The 23004-nt window shown below is 43.3% G+C and overlaps 1 protein-coding gene across 1 annotated transcript; it reads right to left on the bottom strand.

The window, feature by feature from the left end:
* Nucleotides 1–115: 115 nt before the first annotated feature.
* On the bottom strand, nt 116–16910 carry zgc:109982 (uncharacterized protein LOC553564 homolog). Its single transcript, XM_020509648.2, has 7 exons — nt 16885–16910; nt 15485–15693; nt 14432–14593; nt 5757–5936; nt 5503–5596; nt 3446–3629; nt 116–1512 (listed from the first exon to the last, which is right to left on the bottom strand). Exons 2-7 carry the CDS (start codon nt 15579–15581, stop codon nt 1273–1275), a joined length of 957 nt encoding a protein of 318 aa, XP_020365237.1. The 5' UTR covers nt 15582–15693; nt 16885–16910; the 3' UTR covers nt 116–1272.
* Between the last annotated feature and the right edge of the window lie 6094 nt (nt 16911–23004).

The following is a 23004-nucleotide window of genomic DNA, read 5'->3' on the forward strand; positions in this document are numbered from 1 at the left end:
CCCTTCTTTCTGAAGAAGGGTCTAGGCCCGAAACGTCAGCCTTCCTGCTCCTTTGATGTGCTTAGCCTGTTGTGTTCATCCAGCTCTACACTTTGTTATCTCAGATTCTCCAGCATCTGCAGTTCCTACTATCTCTAGGGCAGCAGGAACATTGTTTTTTCGGAAACAGTTTTTTTTCTGCGAAAGCTGTTTAGTTTTGATGTATAATGAATATTGTATCACCGCCACAATAATGCTGTCACACAGTCTCTGAGAATTAAAATCTACCAGTCAGCATTTAAAATGACAAAAGAGCCAGGCAATCCTCAAATTCTCATCTCAGGACTCAGTATCGAGTTCTATAATTTTGGGGCCTAACACTTCCTTCCATGTGTTTTACCCATGCCCACAGCCAGGTCCTGTCATGACATGGTTGTTTACAGCACAGTCAACCAACCCATTTTCACTAATCATAATCCACCATTATCTCCGATCTAGCTTTTTCCTTGCCTTACTATCAACATCCCTTTGTCTGCTTAACTATTTCCTCTCACTCTGAGCTCCACCTATCTGCTCATTCATTTGCCCCTACACCTCTGTCATCAAGATAAATACCACTTTTCTCTAGCTGCCATCTTATGAATGGACCTCTCATATGTTAGAGCTAATCTTTCTCTGTAGCTGTAACACTACATTCTACATTCGGTTTTATTACCCTGACGTACTTATGTAAGGTATGATTTATCTGGTTAGCATGCGCTTGGTACATGTGAATACTGAATCAAACCAAGTCAAACCAAATCAAATCTGAAGAACTGTCGCAAGACTCAAAATATTAATTTTGTTTTCTTTCCACAGGTACTGCCATGCCTGCTGAGTCTCTCTGGCAATTTCTGTTTTTGTCTCAAATTTTCTTTATAGCCTCCATCTGTATGATTGAATTATTACTAGAACCGACAGAAAATGGCCACAATTGACAAATATTTTCTGCAGTGTTAGTTTCCGTCACTGAAGTTAAGTGTAATACCATTATGCTACCATGGGACAAGGTTTAGCTAATGGGAACAGGTTAACTCTCTCTACATTATCTAAACCTATTACAGCATTGTATCTCCCTCAAGTTACTTTTCTCTAAGGAGAATAACCCCAGCTTCCCCAACCTGGTCTTAATGATATATGAGATACACGAGAAAATGGTAAATTATAACATGAAGCCCAGCTAATGAATAAAAGTAACTGCTTTCATTTTTAACAAGTGATTTCTAGCCATTTCATACTCAGGGTAGATAAAGACTATTCCTTACTATTTGTTTTTCCTAAGTTAAAACTTTTTTTGCTTCTCCATCTCAACAATTTAATAAAATTGAGACTCGCGTGGAAAACTTTATCATGATGGAAAACCATTTTGTAGAAGGTGTCAATGGGGAGGTCTCCATTTGGATCGGCATACTTCAGAGTTGTCATTGGAGTGTAAAGGGTGTTTGTCTGATGACGAAATGGCGGATTGTCCGAGATAATGATCCTCTTGGTGTGCTGTACAATAAAAGGAAAGACAAAACCATTTAGAAATTATATGAATTGATGTTAACTATCGTTTGCTCCTAGCTATGCGTTCCATCAATGCTCTCCCTACTCTCTGTACTGGCTTTGATTTTTGCACCCAGGTGAAAATGCTCCAAAGTGACCCTTATTCCTGAATATAATCGGGCAGCCTTGATTTTTATGGTGAGTGAAAAGGAGTGGCCAGTTGGTTAGCATTGTGTCAGACTATGTGGTAGGCTTTGCTCTATAGCACTTATGTCCATGGATATGAAATTCAGTCATGAGATAATTAAACAGCAACTACTGGATTTGTTCTGCAAGATGTAATAATATACATATATTAATATAACTTCTAGAATTTGGATTTCAAAATAGATGTAGTGGGTGTTGGTTATTTCTGTGAAGGTTTTTCTTTTGAAAACAATGTCAGAGAGTCTTTCTGAAACGTGACTAAATCCAGCATTTTTGTCAAAGAGCAGGCGACTGTGGACCCCTGTGGTGTTAATGGAAAGATGTTTACCACAGCTAGAGTAAACACACAAGGTCATTAGCTTTGTTTTCAGATGAGAAGAATCCAGGATGAGCAAGTTTATTTTATTATAATTCAATCAGAACTAACCAGTGTTGAGCTTAGAAGCTACTCTAATTTATCTCCTAGAGGAAGGATTCAGGGAACAGGTCATTTCAGCAGAAAGGTTTGGATTGTGAAACTTCAAAACCAGGAGAATTTAGTTAGAAATTCTCAAATGATTAGAACTGAGAAAGTTTAGGCTTTCAGATGTGTGAAAAGTTCATATTGACAGAATTGGAAAAGATTTATCAAGTTGCCTTCACAAGATAAAGAAGCCGTCAGGAATGTGTTAGGTAGAATCCTAAAGAGTTGAGATAGGGGTACAACTTTTCTGGACTTGAATTTCTGTAACGTATAGCGTTAGGAACTTTGTTTTACTGTGAGTTGTGGAATAATTCTGATTGTCTACTATGTTCTGACAGGTTGTTTATTTTTGTTTTTTCCTTTTGTGAAATAAACATCTGTTCTGTGCCTAAAGAAAATCTGCAGTCTTGTGTGACAATATCTCACTGACTGATCACCAAGTTAACCAGACTTGTGCAGTAGTACCATCAGCAGGGATCAAACAGGAGGAGGCCTGACATTTACTTGAGGGCACTAAAGAGGAATCCCCTGCTGTTATGGGCCTTGAAGGATACTTAAGAAATATTTTACTTTTCTGGACATCTCCTGATTTCTGTTCCCAGCAGGTTTGACATAGCTCTGCTGCCCCTAGTCCAATTTCAGATTAAATTTGGAGATCTGCTTCCAGTACTGGCATCCACATGTATAAACACAAGCTGCAGGGATCAGTCTTTGACACCTACAGTTTAGAATTGCAGTCAGGCAGATGAAGAGGGAGAGATGCAGGTAAGTCACTCATCCTATTTTGACTGCTCCTTCGCAGGTATTCTGAGTGTACAGGGAGGGCAATTAAAAGCAGGATCTATTAGTGCTCTAAAAAACCTGTAGAAATGGTTAGAATAAACAACTACTGCTTTCAGTTTTTGTTGGGAAATCTATGGTGTCCATTTTCCCTGTTATACACCATCCTGACTTGGAACTGTGTCACTGTATCTTCAGTGTCATTGGGTCAGTAACTACACTACATGGACTCCAGTAGTTTAAGAAGACAGCTCACCACCACCTTCCCAAGGGTAATTCGAGATAGTCTTTCCCTTGAGCGAACAAATAACAAAAGACATGAGCTAAAATGTTGTCAAAGTCAAGGACATGTTAAATTTCTGTTTGAAATCATGAGAAAAGAAAACATTGATTTTATTCCTTTCAAGCATAGTTCCAGTCAAATGATTTCACTTCTTATTGATTTATATAGTGTAAGCTTTGATAAGCCTTTTGTTTAATTTCTCATACCTCAGCCACGTCATCAGCAGTTTGTCCCAAGCTTACAAATATGTCCTTGTAGTTGCGCAGGTAAATGTTTGTAAACATATCTCTCGTTTCCTGGTCTGCTGCAGACAGATCCACCTTCAATCCCTCTTCATAAACCTTTTTTTCAAATTCTGTGATCACGGGGCCAGGTTCAATCAGACTGATGCTGTCAGATTAAAAGAGGAGAAGTCACTGATGAACTCCTGATAATGAATTATTTCTTAGACAGCCAGTAGTGGCTCTCACATGGTCAGAGTAACTCTTTCTCTTCAATCATTTTGCTGTCATTATTATTTTAACTGTGGCTGCTGCAGTCAACACATACCCTGGATTCCCAGGATGACAGAAGGCGAAGTGAGTAACACAGGGTAGGGGTTCACAGGGTTGGGGTCACAGGCAAAGGAAGCTGAGGGTTTGCCAGCAAGGGTAGATGGGCAGAGTGGTGAGTTGGGAATGTTGGTTCTCAGCATCCTCTCCATTCTTGATGACCAATCCTTCAATCAGGAACAGACAGTCTTTGATTGAGGAACCAACTGGCAATGGGGAGGTAGAGAGGTGGGAGGGGTAGGATAGTAGACTATGGGCCTCCCTGTCCACAATTTTCTAGTATGGCACCATCCAATTGAATTAAATACCCTTCTTCCAGCAGAAGATTCTATCTATAGAATCATAGACTTGGAACATAACTTTATAAAGGTTAAAGAGAGGCATTTATTTTGAACAAACCGTGAGTGAAAATGTCAAAAATATGGAACACTCTGCTGTGTTGCACTTTCAGCAGGAATGAGCAGTTTTGGGCCCCCTATCTAAGGATGGATGCACTGGTGTTGGAAGGTGTCCCCAAGAGGTTTATAAGAATGATCCTAGTATGAAGGGCTTGTTATATGAGGAGTGCTTGAGGATTCTTGGCCTGTTTAGAAGGATGAGGGGTTCTGATTGAAACATACAGAATACTGAGAGACCTGGATTGAGTAGACGAGGAGATATTTCCACTAGTTGGGGAGACTAAGACCTGAGGGCATAGAGTGAAGGAATGACCCTGTAGAACGAAGATGAGGAGGAATTTCACAGGGGATCAAATTTTGCCATTCCAATTCTGCAGCCCATTGTGGAATCTGATGAAAGTGGAAATTAGGTACTTTTTACTCCAATGAGTGGGCACTCTGGAATGCTGGTTTTACACTTGCGCATAGAAATGTCATCTTGCTGTTTCCAATACAATTTGGGAGATTTTGAGCAAATGACAAGTAAACATTATGCAAGTTATTGCGCCTTTTTAATAACTTAACATGTCACTCTGTAATGGGTGGCAATCAGAGTTCTATTGAGTTCAGAAATGGTTTTGATGGCAGATGGAGCTTCTGTTTGTCCCAAACATGACGTTGTCCATTGGCTCCCATCTCTAATTGTTTTCCTAGCAATTTAATTGGGAGAAAAAATCAGTGTTCAACTCAGTGTTGGGAAGATATGAGTCCAGTTATTTTCCCTGGTCAGAGCATAGATTCTGAAATGTTACGATGCAAGATGGGATATTCCATAGAGGAAGCTGATCATACGAGGGGTAATGTATTCTTAGATGTTTACCATAAATGATGTTCAAAAGTAGACAAAGGGGCAATGGTTTCTGTTCTATCCACTTCTGTGGCACCTCCACTCACCCCAACACCAAACTTACTTCCCGTGTAAGCAATCAATATGTGTCTAGTCTGGTAAATATGGCCAACACAAATTTGGATCAGGAGCTAATATCAGTGATGTACACTCGTGTTGGCAAAGTGTGACTAAAGATTTTCATAGATAATATATAACTGACAGATGAAATGGCACCACAGCTATTATAAAAACTATTTAATAATAGGAAACATAAATTATTAATTTTGTCAATGTAATCACCAAATCCATACACTGCCTGATATAATGTAGTAATTTGAATATGTTTTGCAGCATTTAAATCAGTTCCACACATATAAAAATGTAACAACTGGCTATTAATTAACTCAAAGCTATCTTTTCCCAAAGTTGGCAAAGTTGTTACCTACTTCAACTTGAATTTTATCGCTTGAATTGCTAAACTTTCACAAAATCCTTCCACTGCAAATTTTGAGGCAGCATAGATATCATTGAACAAAATACCTGCAAAAAGAAAATAGCCAAACAACTGAAATTTCTTATGAAAAATAACACCACTCAAGAAAGAGAAATTAATTCACAGGTTAAATTAAATAAAACATGGACAATGAAGAATTTGATCTCAATGGGCCTGTTAGTGAAGTGATTATATTGCAAACCATACCCTGAATTCCCATCACACTACTAATCACCACAATGTGACCCTTCTTCCTCCTCTTCATATCTGGCAGGATTTCTTTAAGGAGTCTAACAAGTCCAAAGAAGTTGGTGTCCATAACGTACTTCATCTCCTCCAAGCTCTGGCACTCAATCGGTCCAATCATCCCCATTCCAGCATTGCTAACTGGAAGAGATAATGCACACAGAATTATAAAATCACAAGTTTCAACTCGGTTTTTGTTTTTAACCTAGCAAAGCTGATTTATTATTAAATTAATGTAAATATGTGTACATTCATACATTTGCAAAGCTTAAATGTCCTTGTTAAATCAGCATTGAGATTTTCATCTTCACTCAATTGTAAGCCCCTTCATTTTCAGAATAATGCAAACTAATTCTTGAGGGATGGTGTGCTCTGACATCATGCAGTCTGCCTTTCTATCCCTTCCACAAAAATACTTCAGCAAGTTTACTTTTAATCTGTTTATTTTTCATGCAACCATTACATTTTTTTAAATCACCTTGTTCAGACAAGCCATGACACAGGGTTTGAACCCAGCGACACTACCATTGTACCACAAGACCCCTTGTAACTTAAATTTCATTTAAATTGCATATATCTATGTACTTTGCATGCAACTTTCTGCTTTGATCCCTTTATCAACTGTGGCTCAATGGTAGTACATTCATCTCTTGACTCATAAAGCTGTGTGTTCAAGCCCCACTGCAGAGACTGAGCACAAATTCTAGCCTAAAACACATTAAGTTAGAGAGTTTAGAAGAGATTTACCAGGATGTTGCTGGGTATGGAAAGTTTGAGTTATAAAGATAGGCTGGGACTTTTTTCACTGGAATGGGGGAGGTTGCAAGCTGTCCTTATCGAGATTTATAACATCATGAGGGGTTTAGATAGGGTTAACAATAGGTGTCTTTTCCCTTGGATGGGGGATTTCAAGATTAGGGGGCATATTTTTAAGGTAAGAGGAGAGAGATTTAAAAAAGACATGTGGGGCAAATTTATTACACAGAGAGTGGCTCACATCCTGAGGAAGTTGTGCATGTGTGCACAGTTACAATGTTTAAAAGACATTTGAATAAGTACACGAATAGGAAAGGCTTGGAGGGATATGGGCCAGGGGTAGGCAGGAGGGACTAGTTTAGTTTGGGATTATGTTTGACATGGACTGGTTGGACCGAAGGGTCTGTTTCCGTGCTATAGACTCTATGAGTCTATGACACTTTTACTTCAATAGATTCACCTGAGGGCAGGCTGCCCCAACACCTCTTAAAATTTCAATGGGTAGGTGTGGTGGGAATCCATCTGCTGGATTTTATATGAGCCTGCCTTCAAACTAGACAGGATGGAAGTGTAAAACCCTGTCCCTCCAGCGCTGATAGTATTGTGTAAAAACTAAAAGAACTGCGGATGCTGTAAATCAGGAACAAAAACAGATGTTGCTGGAAAAGCTCAGCAGGTCTGGCAGCATCTGTGAAGAAAAAAAATCAGTTAACGTTTCGGGTCCAGTGACCCTTCCCTCATTCTGAGGAAGGGTCACCAGACCCGAAACATTAACTCTGATATTTTTCTTCACAGATTTTCTCTCAGCAGAATATAAAAACGCTGTCTAAAATGGCTCAACATGTGCCATTGCAACAGTAAGGAGTACACTCTCCCACAAATGTAGCCACAGTTCCTGCAATGTCACTGTCATCAACACTGCAGGGAGTTGCTCCATCAAAGAACACGGAAACTGAACTGATTTAAACAGTTTGTTTAAAATTTAGATTTACCTTAAAGATAAGATGAAGTCACCACAGTCTTACCAGACCATAGGGCTGTTCTCTTGCTAGACAGAGATGACTGGTGGTGGTTTAACGTGAGGGTCACTGTGCCTCGGGGACGGGAGGTGTTGAGAAGGATAGCCTTATTTTGGTAAAGTTAGCTGGTGTGGAATTGAACTGGTGCAGTTGGCATTGCTATGCATTGCAAACCAACCAACTGAGCTAACTGACCCCTACATGTAAGGTACATTGAGGGTGGTAATGCTGTGCAGGGATGTGGGGATATGGATAATAGAGCTAGACTAGATAATAGAGCAGGTCCTGGCTTGATGGGTTGAACAGTCTCCTTCTGCATCACAATAACACTGTGATTCTGAGATACATGTTTTGATCACTGAAGTGTTCAGATCGTGTGGATAGTGCAGAGCAGGGCAGAAAGCAATGCATTGAAGGATCCAATGAGAGGGGCTTGGTGAGTGAGTTAGCTAGGGGAGTGGCAGGCAGTTGGCAGTGAGTGAAAACATTAGGGGAGTGGTAAGCAAGGAGGCAAGGGGAGCAGCATCCCATTCAGACCCACCCCATCCCTGTAACCCTGGGCTAACCCACCTAACCTGTACGTCCCTTGGAAATTTAGCACAGCCAATTCACCTAACCTGCACATCTTTGGACTGTGGAAGGAAACTACAGCACCCAGAGGAAACCCACGCAGACATGGGGAGAATATGCAAACTTCACACAGACAGTCTCCCGAGTCTGGAATCAAACCTGGGTCCCTGGCACTGTGAGGCAGCAGTGCTAACCACTAAGCTGAGCCCAGACTTCCAAACAGTCCTTTTCCCATTTCTGTCCACATTCAAAAATACAGAAAAAAAAACAAACAGTCTTTACTGTATACATTCACTTGTGGTGTGATGGGATAGGAATAGGAACTCTGAATGTTTCTCCCCTCCTCTTTGATGCAGAGACTTGGAGATGTTCCAGCTGACATCACCTAGCTCAGCACAGATACAAGGCTAAATCAGAAATCTCTCAAGCTTCACACTTCATTGCTACAGCTGGGAGTGACACTTGGCTCATTGGCCAGAAGGCAGTTTGTGTTGGGAGGGTACGTTCACATAGCCGCCTGGAATTTGGCCTAGATTCCAATTCTGCTCAATTCTCACCATCTTTACACCATACCCTCTAAACAAGAGATGGGTGTGGGCTTTTATATCAAGGAGAAATGTTGGAGTGAAGGTGAGAGATTCTGCAAATGCCTTTTCTGAAATATTGCCCCAGAAGAACACCACTATCTTCTCCAGAGCTCAGTGGTTCCAGTAGGTGCTGAAGATAGTGCAAATGAACTCAATGGGCAGAGTTTTACCAGACTCTGAGTGAAGTGGGCCATGATGAGATGAGTGTTACTATTGGGTGAGATGTTTGCTGGTGCCATTTCAACATTGAGATCATCTCACCATATCTAATAGGCTTTTCCCAAGTGGTGTGGTGAGATTCTTGATAGCCAGTGGTGATTTCCCAATTAACAATCATTATTGCTTAGTAAATGCATTGCTAAGAGTCCAACTCAACATGGGCTGTGATCCTACCAAACTCAAGATACGGACTAGCCATCAGAAAAACTAAACATGTAAACCCATAACCAAAGCAAGTTCTTGGAACGTTTAAGGTGTCATTTGCTCCAAAAAATCTCCATGCTGGACACCAAGAACCAACATCTTAGGCATGCTCTATGGACACCAACCAAACGCATCCCATATCCAAGGACCATTGGCGTCCGACATGTGCCACCCCTCTATGAACCATCATGGTACTTGTCCGAACCACTTACAGGATGCTCCTGCACTTTAGTGCTGCACCTTGGGCTGCACCGGCAACTCTCAATGCAGAGCTGTAACACGGGCGGTATGCACTCAGGGACACACACACCCAGTTCACGGACTGGACCAGGCTGCGTCTCTGACCTCTTCGCTCACAGTCATTAATGCTCACTCACTCAGAAATCTGGATGCCTTGCCTTTTCTCACCTTGCACCTTCAGCCAGAGATACCAGGCTCATTTTACGACCGGGTTCCGTGCCGTTTAGTGCAGACACAAAGCTTGAAGCTTGCCATGATTGTCAGCAGGCCTCAGAAATACAAGGGGAGTAGACTTCGCTCAGAGAATCCCGACACTGTAAGTCAAGCACAGCTCTGCGTATTCCTCTAGAAAGCTGAAACTGCTGTATCTGGGTGGCATCCTTGATCCAGTCTGGCATGGTCTGGTATTGTACCTTCTTCTGCTGATCCTGGGGCGAGATTGCACCAACCTGTTCAGTAGGACCTCTAAGGTTCAGCCTGAAAGGAAGGTGCTGATTTGATCCTGTCTGCCATGACCAGGACAAATGGCAAAAACTGAAGCTCCAGACTGACAGTGCTTGTTTGGGTGCACAGCAAGTTTTTAAAGGTGGCATGCGTGGCAGTGATGCCAGTCAATTCCAGGAAGTCAAGTGAGCGGTAAACTGGTCCATGTGCAGTACGTGGTAAAATAGAATGGAAATCAGACTTGGTAAAGGCTGAAGCACCAACTAATGCGACAAGTTTGTTAAGAAACAGCGAGGAAACTCGTTCAGTGCCTCGACAAGAATTATTCCACCACATCCAACGTAACTCACACTGAGTCAATTGTTCCCTAACTTACAATAGACCTTGAGGCCAGTTCATTCCAAGCAGCATGGACCAGTGATTAGGATTAACACATGTAATGAGTTTATTTTAAGGTTAGGATTAAGATTAATATGAAAAGTAGACTCAATTTGATGTTAGCATTAGGCTGTCGAGAATTAGTTTTGTTTGGGATTCTCTCTCCTCCAGATCCCCCTCCTATCCTCTTGCAATCTCTCCCTCCATGTACTTTTCCATCTTATATCGCCTTTCTACTCATATCATATCTGTGCACATAAAGCCAACTCTGAAATTCCTTGTATCATTCTCCACGCGCATCCCACTTTCCTCTCCCAATTCGACTTGCTTCTGTCTTGGAGAAAGCTCTCTCATAATTTGCTTACAACCACACTTTCAAAATCCCTTCACAACTCCATGCACTCTTCATGCAGTGACTGATCAACCCATCACACACTCACCTCCACCATCCACGTCCAAATTAATATCCTGTCCTGTATATTTCTCCAGGTGCGATCCTTATCATGCCTCCTTTAAGCCCAAGGCAGAGGATAGGAGGCTAACTTGAACAGATACAGCAGACAACTGGGTTAGTCATTCACTGACAGATCTGGCTGAACCATATAAAACATGTTCAGGTCCTGCTTTTGTCTGCTTAAACCACCAACTATTCCAGGGACCCCCAGAATAAGTATAAAGATCACCTCCAGGTTCTTTTCTCTGCTGCAAACAGTTGTCTTAAATCCTTTCACTCCTCCACTTCCATCTTAAACAAATACAAGGAGCTCATGGATTTTGTGGTCTCTAAAACTGAGATCCTCCACTCAGCTACCTCCATTATCTCCTTACCTTCCCGTTGCCCACCACAGCAACCTTCCTTTAAGGATCCTTTGTGTCCTAACCCCACAATTGTCCCCTTCTCTACTTGCTCCTGCATTTCCGTGCTATCCTCTCCAAATTCAACTTATCAAGAGGATCCATCTCCAGCTCTAACTAATTTGCTCACTATCCAGTATCCCATCCTGGTTCCCATGTTAGCCAATACTTTTAATGGTTTTTACTCCTATAAACTGTTCACCTCTCCTTCAAACTGCCTTCATTGTCCTTTCCTTAATTCTGCACCCTCTTTGGCCTTGCAAACCATTACTCTATCTCCAACTTTTCTTTCTTCTCCAAAGTCCTGAACATGCTGTCAATTTTCAAATCCATTCCCACTTTTCCCAGAAATCTATGTTTAATCTCCTCCAATCAATTTTCCACCTGTGTCACAAAAACAAAACAAAGTACAGCAAATTCTGGAAATCCAAAACAGAAACAGAAATTGTTGCAGAAACTCAGCAGGTCTGGCAGCATCTGTGGAGAGAAAGCAAAATTAATGTTTAGTGACCCTTCTTCAGAAAGGTCTGAAGAGCCAGACCGGCTGAGTTTCTCCACGGAAACAGCTCTTATGCTAAATGACATCCCATGTGACTGTGGCAAAGTTAAACTATTCCTCCTCATTCTTCACACTCTTTCTGCAGCCTTTGATATGGTTGATCATGCCATCTTGCTCCAGCACCTATCCACTGTCACATTGTCCACCTAACACACTCTGTCTCTTTAATCATACTGAATCCAAGAAAGGCATTGCTGCAATTTAAAATTCTCAAGCTGTTATTTCTAAATCCCCTACATGGCTTTACTCCTCCCTGTCTCTGTAATCTCTTCCAGTCCTTCAAAGATTCTGCTCCTGTAACTCTGCTGCAATTTCTCTGGCACTGAAAGGGGCTGTCTGCACCTTGTAGTTTAAATCACCCAAAATGCATTGATTGAAGAGATTGTTTAAATAATAAAACAATGGTTAAAAGCTCAGTGAGCTTTTTATAAACTTCACAGTACAGCCTTGATTGCTCTAGACTTTCCTTTCCTTTAATCAAATTATCACAATTTCCTTAAATGATGTCAGAATTTATAATCTTTGACAATTTACTTAAAAGAGATTTATTACTGAAATTACCAGCCAACATTTTGTCTGTTCTGTGGATCTGCAATTATGGTATGTATTCTGAAATTCTAATCTTTTGTTTGTGTGACAGTGGATTTTCTGGGCTGAATTTACAACTACAGTGTTAAATAATTAGAGCTGATGAATTTTATTCAACTTTGGTCACATATGAGGGCTGAAGGTATTAAATTATGACAATAGTTAGGATAGTTAGGTTTGTATACACTAGATACAGAAGATTAAATGACGATCCAATTGACTGGTTTAAGATGATTAGCGGATTTGATGTATGCACAATACAGTCCACCCAGGGAGTCTGTGTTGTTGTGGCAAGATGAACTTTTACATAGATCCAAAGAAAATAGGAGCTGGAATAAGCTAATTGGCCCTTGTAGCCTGCTCCGCCACTTAGTATACTGTTCGGTATCCTGTTCTCACTTTCTTCACATAACATTGATATAACTCCTTCTTGAAAGCATTCAATGTCTTGGCCTCAAATACTTGCTGTGACAGTGAATGCCACAGGTTCACCATTCTCCGAGCAGAAAAAATTCTCCTCATCCCTTACCTGCATGTTGTAGTCTGGAGCTAGAGATACTGATGGTCAAGACTCCAACATTCTGTCTAGAATGTAACTAACCAGGAATCTCTCCCATTCTTACTGCCTACATCAAAGGATTTGCTGGTTTATACAGTTAGGTCACATTATGAATGTGCCTTCCTTGATCAACAAGTCCTGAAGTAGGGCTTGAAACTAGAGCTTCTGGCTTAGAGGCAGGGAATTAGCCATTGCATGACCTAATCTTCTGAATTAATATTCTCTTGTAGGGATTGGGGACAGGGAGACTCAGGGCAAGGTGAGACAATCTTAAAATAACAGCTAGGCCCTGGGGTAGTGAATGTCAAAAATCAATTCTTCCCATGAAGGGTAGTGGGAACCTGGAACTCTTGACCTCTGGAAAAACTTCTGAGCCTTGGTCAACTGAAATTTTTCAAACTGAAATTGATTGAATTCTGTTATGTATAGGTATCAAGGGAGATAGAACCAAGATCAGTAAATGGCATTGAGAACACTAGTATGGCCCAGAGAAAGAAGTTAAAATCTCACAACCCCACCATCTGGGGAACTTTAATGTAATTAAATCATGAATCTGGAAATAAAAACCTCATCAGTACTGGTGACCATGAAACTAGCATTGTTGTAAAAACTCATCTGGTTCACTAATGTCTTTTTGGGAAGGAAATCTGTCATTCGTACCCTGACTGGCCTAAAAGTGATTCCAAACCTGTAGTAATTCATTCTGAATGTCCCACGAATAAGGGCAAGAATTAACCCATACAGTATCTGCCTCAGCACGGGACATTTCAGCTGCTGATAATGCACCTACCAGAGCATTAAGATTGATGAAGTATCAGATGAAAAGCCAGTGACGGCAGGATAAGATTCACAGGGAGCAGGAGAGAGAGGTGACAGTGCGAGTCGGAGGCTAGGGCATGGGATGAACATTCAGGCCCAATATTGGGTCCTCAGTCAAGTAATGAATGCCTGACAATGAAGGATAACACCCTCCTCCCAATACCCCTACCCAAGAGACTGCTGACAAATTCACAGAGAATTTTGTACAGTCTTCAGGTGGTTTGGAAAGGCAGCCCAACTCACAGTTAATCCCCGATTCAGCACTGTTTTAACTGCTGATGCTGGGAGTTCAATATGGTGCTCCCAGCCAATTCTCCTTGACCCCACCAGCATCATCCTCATTCTTAATTCTGCCCAATGTACTACGGCTGAGACTGCCATTTACCACCAAGAGCATCATGATGGCTTTACAACAGATGGAGTTGACCAATCCTATAGTTTCCTTTCTGGGCTATTGCATGAGGTGAGAAAATGAACACGAGGGATGAATCTATTTGACCGTGCCCTTGGCGATCTACCTGGCATAAGTGCATCCATCTATAACAGTTTTGGGAGGAGTGATCAATAAGCAAGAAGTCCCATCTTCACACTGCAAACACCCTCCATCATGTTGTGTGGCTCTACCACTGCATTAAATGAGACAGAAACAGATCTCGCAGCTCAAATCTGGGCAACCAGGAGACACCATAGGCATCCACTGCAGAGCTGTATTCACAATTTCCACATTCTAAAAGCTTAATGAGAAAGTTACTTCCTCCTGAATTCTATACTGAGTTTATTTTCTCCACATCCAGCCTAACAAATTACTTCCGAATCATTTTAAGACTAGGTGTGCTTACCGAGTACATCAACTTTCCTGTTGGGAATACTGTTAATACAGTCACGGATTGACTTTTCGCAACAAACATCTAATTGTTTAATCTCCAGTGTTTTGCCCAGTGCACTTCCGGCAGTATCCACGAGATCTTGCTTCTTATCCAGATTCCGCATGGTGGCATAAACTGCGAATGAATTTACAAATAATGCAAATACAAACAGCAGGTACAGGTCACAGCTTCCTCGTGAGACAAAGCTCTAAAATACTAGGTTACCAAAATATATCCAGCACATTTGATACTTTTAATGTTAGGAGTGATGGCTTCTTGTAAAGATTATTATGTCTCAGAAATGCAAACAATTTCCTGTAATCTTTTGCCTGCAGCTTGAATTGACTGTCTTAGTCTACAGTCGGGCTAATACATCAATATAAACTGCCAACGATTAGAGATTTGCATTCCTTCTGTATTATTCCCTTACACTGAGGTACACTGACACATAAAATGTAAATCAGCTGCAATGACAGGATCATATATGGTTTTTCATTTTGTACTCTAGTAGGTGTGAACATAAATTTTCAAAAGCATCTGAAAAAATCCCAGTCAGTAACTTCAGATGCTTTATAGTTTCCACGTTGTAATGGAATCTTCATTATTTTTCACTCAATTCCTGCAAAACTTCTCACTCCCAAACCCTGTGTTGAGCTCTGTTCTTTTCCCTCTGCCTTGCCCTTCACTTTATCCCATTTACCTCTGCTTGTACTCTCCCTCCTATTTTTGTTCATGTTTCCCCCCACTTCACACTCTATGACTCTATCCCGCTTACTAATCCTTTTCCTAGTTCTTTTTCTATCTTATCTATATTTTCAACCATTCTGCACTAACATTCTCTCTATTCTTGCCTCTATTACTCTACCACACGACATTCCCTAACATTGTCCAAACTTTTTCCGTCCTTTCTACTCCTGTTCGGGTTAAATGTTTTGAAGTTGGTTTGTACCTCTCCTTCTCCCTGCTTTCTGTTCATAATGTTGTGGCTGTCTCTCTGAGAGACAAACCTTTGTGCTTGAAACTCACCCATAAATCTTTTCTTATCATCCTTGGCCAGTTTAGAGGCGATGGCCAAGCCAATTCCTGAAGAGCAGCCAGTAATCAAGACAGTTTTTTGAGCCATTCTGTGAGTTGTGTTTCTTCTCCCAGTGAAGAGAAATTATCCAGGTATGAGTCAGCCCAGAGCCCATTTTATCTCCAGCGAGCCTGACGCAGTGCTCACCGTGGTTGACATTCTGTGATCAGAGGGATAATCTCTGAAACAGATGGCCAGCACAGGAAAGCTTTGACAAACTAAGCACTTTACAAAGCATCACAGGCAACAAAATTCTTTGATAATGCACATGCTCGTGCAAGTTCAAATGCAAACTACAGCAGAGGTTGGAAGTTTGGAATTAAAACAAAAACATATCCAGGACAATCTGTTAACTTTTCGGGTCAGTGATCCTTCATCTGAAATGTTGGGTTGGATTTTAACTTACCTGGTCCTTCACAGGCAGTGGATGGGGGTGAGGGGAGTGGGTTATATCAGTGGAATGCGGGGGAAGCCAGAAGCCAGGATTTTACCTCCGAGATATGTTATCAGGTTCCCTGCATGGATGCCAATCTGAGTGACAGGCTTGGTATCCACTTGGATGGGGAACATTTCTGAGGAGACCATAGAGGCAGGTATGGCCATACTTTGATTTATTCTGTCATGAGATGTGGGTATCACTGGCTGGCCAGCATTTATTGCCCATCCCTAGTTGCCCTTCAGAAAGTGGTGGTGAGCTGCCTTTTTGAACCACTGCAGTCCAGCTGCTGTGGGTTGACCCGCAATGCCACACAATTTAAAGTTTTATTTGATTTTAACTGTGGGTGGCAGTGTTTAACCTCAGAAACCTGGCAGATAAGACCAGGCAAGGACAGTAGGATTGAGGAGATAAGTCTTTTTCTATGTACCTGCTGGATCCATTGTGCCTGTATAATGAAGGTCCTGCAATTGATCACCCATCTGGAACCACTCTAACGCTCCCAACAACTGCACTCTGCCTGATTCAACTCCTACTCATGTGAATCCACTATTGCTTCCTGACATGATTCCCCAGAAGCTCTCTGATTTACCACCCTACCCCCGAGCCTCTGACTTCAACATTTTCATTCCAAACCTTCAGATTCTAGGGCCTTGGATTTCCCAGCCTCACCTCCAGCATTCCATCCCCAACCCTTGATCCAAAGATTGAAATAATGAAAAATAAACCTACAGGGGTGTCTGCCTGCATACCAGAACTGCAGGAAAGCTGTTCAGCCTGCTCACGGAGTTCCCATCAGCATTCCACACTGAGGAACACCTTGAGCATCAAATGGACAAACTCTTCTCATGTCGGTAAAGAGTTTGGTTTGATCATGAGCATCAAGAAGACATATGTCCTGATCCAAGATCTTACCATGTTGCTACCTGACCGCATCCCCATCATCTGTTAGCATTGACAATGTGATGCTGGAGGATGTTGCTAGCTTCATGTATCCAGGCTTCACAGCTCCCAGCGATCTGTCACATGGTGCTGAAATCACAAAAACTGCAGCTGTTATATCCAAGCTGAGTAAGAGAGTGTGGAATAACAGTAACCTGAGAAAAACCACCACAAGCCGGTGTCTCCAGCACCACTCATTTATAGCAGTGAGACCTGGAGAACATAATGCTAGAGGAGAAAAGATTGAAGGCTCCCCCGCCTCCCACTTTGGTAAGACTAGGACATCAACTGAGAGATCATGGAGCTTGCTCATTCCATCAGCTTACACTCATTATCAGAAATGGGCCAGAAGATCGGGTTCCAGTCTCAGGTGGCCTGGAGGTACAGAAATCGTAGAATTCCTACAGTGTAGAAGCAGGCCATTCAGGCCATCAAGTCCACATGGACCCTCCAAACAGCATTCAACCCAGAGGAACTCTCTACCCTATCCCTGTACCCTTGCATTTCCCATGGCTAATCCACCTAAGATTTTGGAGTGGATTTGTAGCTTGGGTTGTGGGTGTTGAGGTTGGTTAGCTCACCGAGCTGGTTTGTTGTTCCGCAGATGTTTCATTACCCTGCTGGGTAACATCATCAGTGCAGCCTCCCCTTCATCGGGGGCTGCACTGATGATGTTACCCAGCAGGGTAATGAAACATCTACAGAACAACAAACCAGCTCGGCGAGCCAACCAACCTCAATAATCCACCTAATCTGCACACCCCTGGACACTGTGGGCAATTTAGCGTGGCCAATCCACATAACCTGTACAGCTTTGGGCTGTAGGGGGAAACCAGAGCACCCGGAGGAAACCCACGCAGACATGGGGAGAATGTGAAAACTCCATTTGGACTGTCATCCGAGAGTGGAATTGAACCTGGGTCCCTGGCACTGAGAGGTAGCAGTGCTAACCACTGTGCCACCCAAACAGGCTGATTAATAATATCTATGCTCATTATCAAGTCAACAAAGCTCAGCATTAATTCCTCAGATAGATGACAGCCATAACTGCAAAGACCTTCTCTATGATGAACTGGCAGTTGAGTTACCAGCTGCTGGGTACCGAGATGTTGAGTAGAAGGGCACCTACAAGTGAGGATGAGGGTGTCAAGCATTGACACTGACAAGAGGAAACAGTCGCTGATAACTGTAGCCTCTGGAAACTGATTGTTTGAAATGACTTTGGAAGTGGTGAGCAGAAACAAAAAGCTCAGCTGGTCAAGAAGAGGGTCCAGGAAAAAAAAGACAGAAACTAGTTTTTCTCTGCAGGAAATGCACCAGAGGCTGGCAGAGTGAGTTCCTGAGTTAATGTTTAACACTGTCAACCAATAAGCCACAAACAGTCATCTCACAAGATGGAAGGCTGCCAAAGAATGGATAGCAACATTTGCAATTACACATTTACATACTGTGCCTATCATCAGTTAAACAGCAGCCAATGTCCAATCTTCTATGAAAGGAAATATATATTAAATTCAAATGTAACGAAGGTGAAATAATAAATGCTGTCCTGTAAAAGCTTACTGAGGATTATTTGCATCATATTTTGTATAATTAAAATTACAGAAACAGGTCATTCAGCTAAATGAGTCTATGTTGCTGCTTAAGCTCCTGATAAGTGCCCTCCTGCAGCTCTTCACCAAACTCCATTAATAATGGTCATAAAGTCAGAGGTCTGCAGCACAGAAAAAGCCCTTCTGCCCATCATGTATGTACCATTCAGAAACAAATCCTAACTATTCTAATTCTATTTACTAGCACCTAGCCTCTAGCCCCGTATGCCTTGATGTCGTTTCCTGTCTTCTCCTTGCTCACTGATGCTTCTGCTTAAGTGCATTGATTTTATTCATTTCCACTACTCCTTGTGCAACCAGTCATTATGGCCCTGAACCACACAGGAAAATGAAGGTCAATCGACCAGGAGGACATTAAGGGAACTATAAACATCCTTGGTCTAGCCGCTGCCATGGAAGTTGGAATCAGCCATAGCTCCTGATTCTGGTCACTTATGAAGCCGTTAAGGAATAGAAACAGGAGCAGGTCTCTTGGCTCTTGAGCTTACTCTACCATTCAATAGGATCATGGCTGATCCAAAGTCCCTCACATCCACTTTCCTTCCCCATAACCCTTGAGTCCCCTATTGATCAATAATCTCACACACGCTTAAGTATATGCAGGGAATCTAGCCCCACAGCTCTCTGTGGAAAGGAGTTTGAAAGACTTTTAAACCTCTGAGAGAAGAAATTCCTCTTCATCTCAGTCTTCAATTGCACCTCTTAATTCTGTGACTATGCCCTCTGGTCCTAGACGCTTGATAGTTAACACCCTTTCAGCATTTACACTGTCAAGCCAAGTAAGAATCCTATATGCTTCAATAAGTTCGTCTTTCATTCTTCTAAATTCCAATGAGTCCCAACTGATTTAATCTTTGCTTGTAAGACAATCCCTCCATACCAGGGATCATTCCAGTGAACATTCTCTGAACTGCTCCAATGAAATTAAACCTTTTCTTAAATAAAAGGACCAAAACTACTCACAGTACTCCTGATGTGGTCTCACCAGCAACTTGCACAGTGGCAGTAAAACGTCCTTACTCTTAAACTCCAACCCCCTTGAAATAAGGGCCAAATTTCGTTAGCCTTCCAGTTGAAATGTTGTACCTGTGTGCTAGCTTTCTGTGTTTCATGCACAAGAACCTCCAAAGTCCCTTTGTGTTGCAGCTTTCTGTGTTATTTCTCCATTTAAATAGTAATCTGTTCTTTTGTTCTCCATTCCAAATGAACTACTTCACGTTTACCCACATTATACTTCATTTGCCATCTTTTTGCCCATTTACTTAACCTAGCAGTACCTCTCTGTAAACTGCTTGTATCCTTCTTGCAGATAGCCTTTCTATTTATTTTTGTGATAGCAAGGTGTAGAGCTGGATGAACACAGCAGGCCAGGCAGCATCAGCATGTGGGGTGATTCATTTTGGAAGGACAAACTTGAAAGCAGAATACAGGGTTAACGGAAAGATTCTTGGCAGTGTGGAGGAGCAGAGGGATCTTGGGGTTCATGTCCACAGATCCCTGAAAGCTGTCACCCAGGTGGATAGAGTTGTTAAGAAGGCGTATGATGTGTTAGCTTTCATTAATAGAGGGATTGAGTTCATGAGCCGTGAAGTTATGCTCCAGCTATACAAAAGCCTGGTTCGGGCACATCTGGAGTATTGTGTCCAGTTCTGGTCGCCTCATTACAGGAAAGATGTGGAGGCATTGGAAAAGGTGCAGAGGATGTTGCCTGGAATGGAGGGAAGGTCTTACGAGGAAAGGTTGAGAGAGCTAGGGCTTTTCTCTTTTGAACGACGAAGGATGAGAGGTGACTTGATAGAGGTGTACAAAATGATCAGAGGTATAGATAGAGTAGACAGCCAGAGACTTTTTCCTAGGTTGGCGGTAGCTATTACGAGGGGGCATAGTTTTAAAGTGAGTGGAGGTAGATATAGGGGAGACATCAGAGGTAGGTTCTTTACTCAGAGAGTGGTCGGGACGTGGAATGCATTGCCAGAGAGGGTAATGGAGTCGGCCTCATTAGGGGCATTTAAGCGGCTATTAGATAGGCATATGGATGATAGCATAAGGTAGGGGTGGAGGTTAGATAGACCTTAGGATTAGGGTAAAAGTTCGGCACAACATCGTGGGCCGAAGGGCCTGTACTGTGCTGTACTGTTCTATGTTCTATGTTCATCAGAGAAGCAGGAAAGCTGACATTTCAGGTCTGGACCCTTCTTCAGAAATGGGGGAGGGATAGGGGTCTCTGAAATAAATAGAGAGAGGGGGAGGCAGTGATAGAAGATGGTTAGTGGAGCAGATAGGTGGGGAGAAGACAGACAGGTCAAGGAGGCAGGGATGGAGACAGTAAAGGTGGGTGTAGGTAGGGAGTTGGGATGGGGGTTGGTCAGTGAGGAGGGAGGGGTGGGTAGGTGGGAGGGAAGATGGACGGGTCAAGAAGGTGGGGATGAGGCTGGTAGGTGAATGTAGGTAGGAAGTGGGGGTTGGTCAGTGAAGTGGGAGGAGCGGATAGGTGGGAGAGAAGACCGACAAGTCAAGGAGGCAGAGACGAGAGCGGGGCTGGTCCTGGGACGAGGTCAGGGGTGGGGAGATTTTGAAGCTCGTAAAGTCAACATTGAGACTATTGGGTTGTAGGCTCCCAAGGCAGAATATGAGGTGCTGTTCCTCCAGTTTCCGGGTGACATCGTTGTGACACTGGAGGAGGCCCAGGATGGACATGTCATCCAGGGAGTGGGAGGGGGAGTTGAAGTGGTTCGCGACTGGGAGATGTTGTCATTTGTTGCGAACCGAGCGTAGGTGATACACAAAGCAGTTTCCAAGCCTCCGCTTGGTTTCCCCAATGTAGAGGAGGCCACATTGGGAACAGTGGACACAATAGACCACTTTAGCGGATGTGTAGGTGAACATCTGTTTAATGTGGAAGGTTTTCTTGGGGCCTGGGATGGAGGTGAGGGGGTAGGTGTAGGGGCAGGTGTTGCACTTCCTGCAGTTGCAGGGAAAGGTGCTGAGGGTGGTGGGGCTAGTGGGGAGTGTGGAGTGGACGAGGGAGTCACGGAGTGAGCAGTCCCTCCGGAAGGCAGATAAGGGTGGGGAGGGAAATATCTCCTTCGTAGTGGGGTCAGATTGCAGGTGGCGGAAATGGAGGAAAATGATGCGTTGCATCCGGAGGTTAATGGGGTGATACGTGAGGACAAGGGGAAATTCTGTCTTTGTTTTTATTGTGGGGAGGGGGTGTGAGGGCTGAGGTGCGGGGAACGCAAAAGATGTGGTCGAGGACGTTTTCAACCACTGTGGAGGGGCAATTGCGGTCCTTGAAAAACAAGGACATCTGGGATGTCCAGGAGTGGAATGCCTCATCTTGGGAGCAGATGCAGCGGAGGCAGAGGAATTGGGAATAGGGGATCACGTCCTTGCAGTGGGTGACAGGAGGTGTAATTTAGGTGGCTGTGAGAGTCAGTAGGTTTGAAATAGATATCAGCTTCCAGGTGGTTACCACAGATGGAAACAGAGAGGTCCAGGAAGGAGAGAGAGTTATCAGAGATGGTCCAGCTGAACTTAAGTTTGGGTTGGAAGGTGTTAGTAAAGTGGATGAACTGTTCGAGCTCCTTGTGGGGAGCATGAGGCGGCGCCGATACAGTCATCGATGTAATGGAGGAAGAGGTGGGGGATTGGGCCAGTGTACCTGCGGAAGAGGGATTGTTCCACGTATCCTACAAAGAGGCAGGCGTAGCTTGGGCCCATGCAGGTACCCATGGCCACCCCCTTTGTCTGTAGGAAGTGGGAGGAATTGAAAGAGAAGTTGTTAAGGGTAAAGATGAGTTCGGTTAGGCAGATAAGGGTGTCGGTGAACAGGGACTGGTCGGGCCTGCGGGACAGGAAGAAGCGGAGGGCCTTTAGGCCATCTGTATGGGGAATACAAGCATACAGGGATTGGATGGTCCATGGTGAAGATGAGGTGTTGAGGGCCAGGGAATCGGATGTTTTGGAGGAGGTGGAGGGCTTGGGTGGTGTCCCGGACCGGGGGGAGAAAATGGAGTTGAGACAGGTGGCGATAAGTTCGGTGGAGCAGGAGCAGGCAGAGGCAATAGGTCGGCCAGGGCAGTTGGGTTTATGGATTTTGGGAAGGAGATAGAAATGGGCGGTGCGGGGTTGGGGAACGATGCAGTTGGAGGCTGTGGATGGGAGGTCACCTGAGGTGATGAGGTTATGAATGGTCTGGGTGCCACCTGCAATCTGACCCCACTACGAAGGATATATTTCCCTCCCCAACCTTATCTTCCTTTCGTAGGCACCGCGCTCTCTGCGACTTCCTCGTCCGCTCCACACTACCCACTAGCCCCGCCACCCCGTCACCTTTCCCTGCAACCGCAGGAGGTGCTACACCTGCCCCTACACCTCCAACCCTCACCTACATGCTAGGCCCCAAAAAAACCTTCCACATTAAACAGATGTTCACCTGCACATCTGCTAATGTGGTATATTGTATCAGCTGTTCCCGATG

This window comes from Rhincodon typus, chromosome 10 (genome assembly GCF_021869965.1).
Source record: "Rhincodon typus isolate 14 chromosome 10, sRhiTyp1.1, whole genome shotgun sequence".
Classification (NCBI taxonomy): Eukaryota; Metazoa; Chordata; class Chondrichthyes; order Orectolobiformes; family Rhincodontidae; genus Rhincodon; species Rhincodon typus.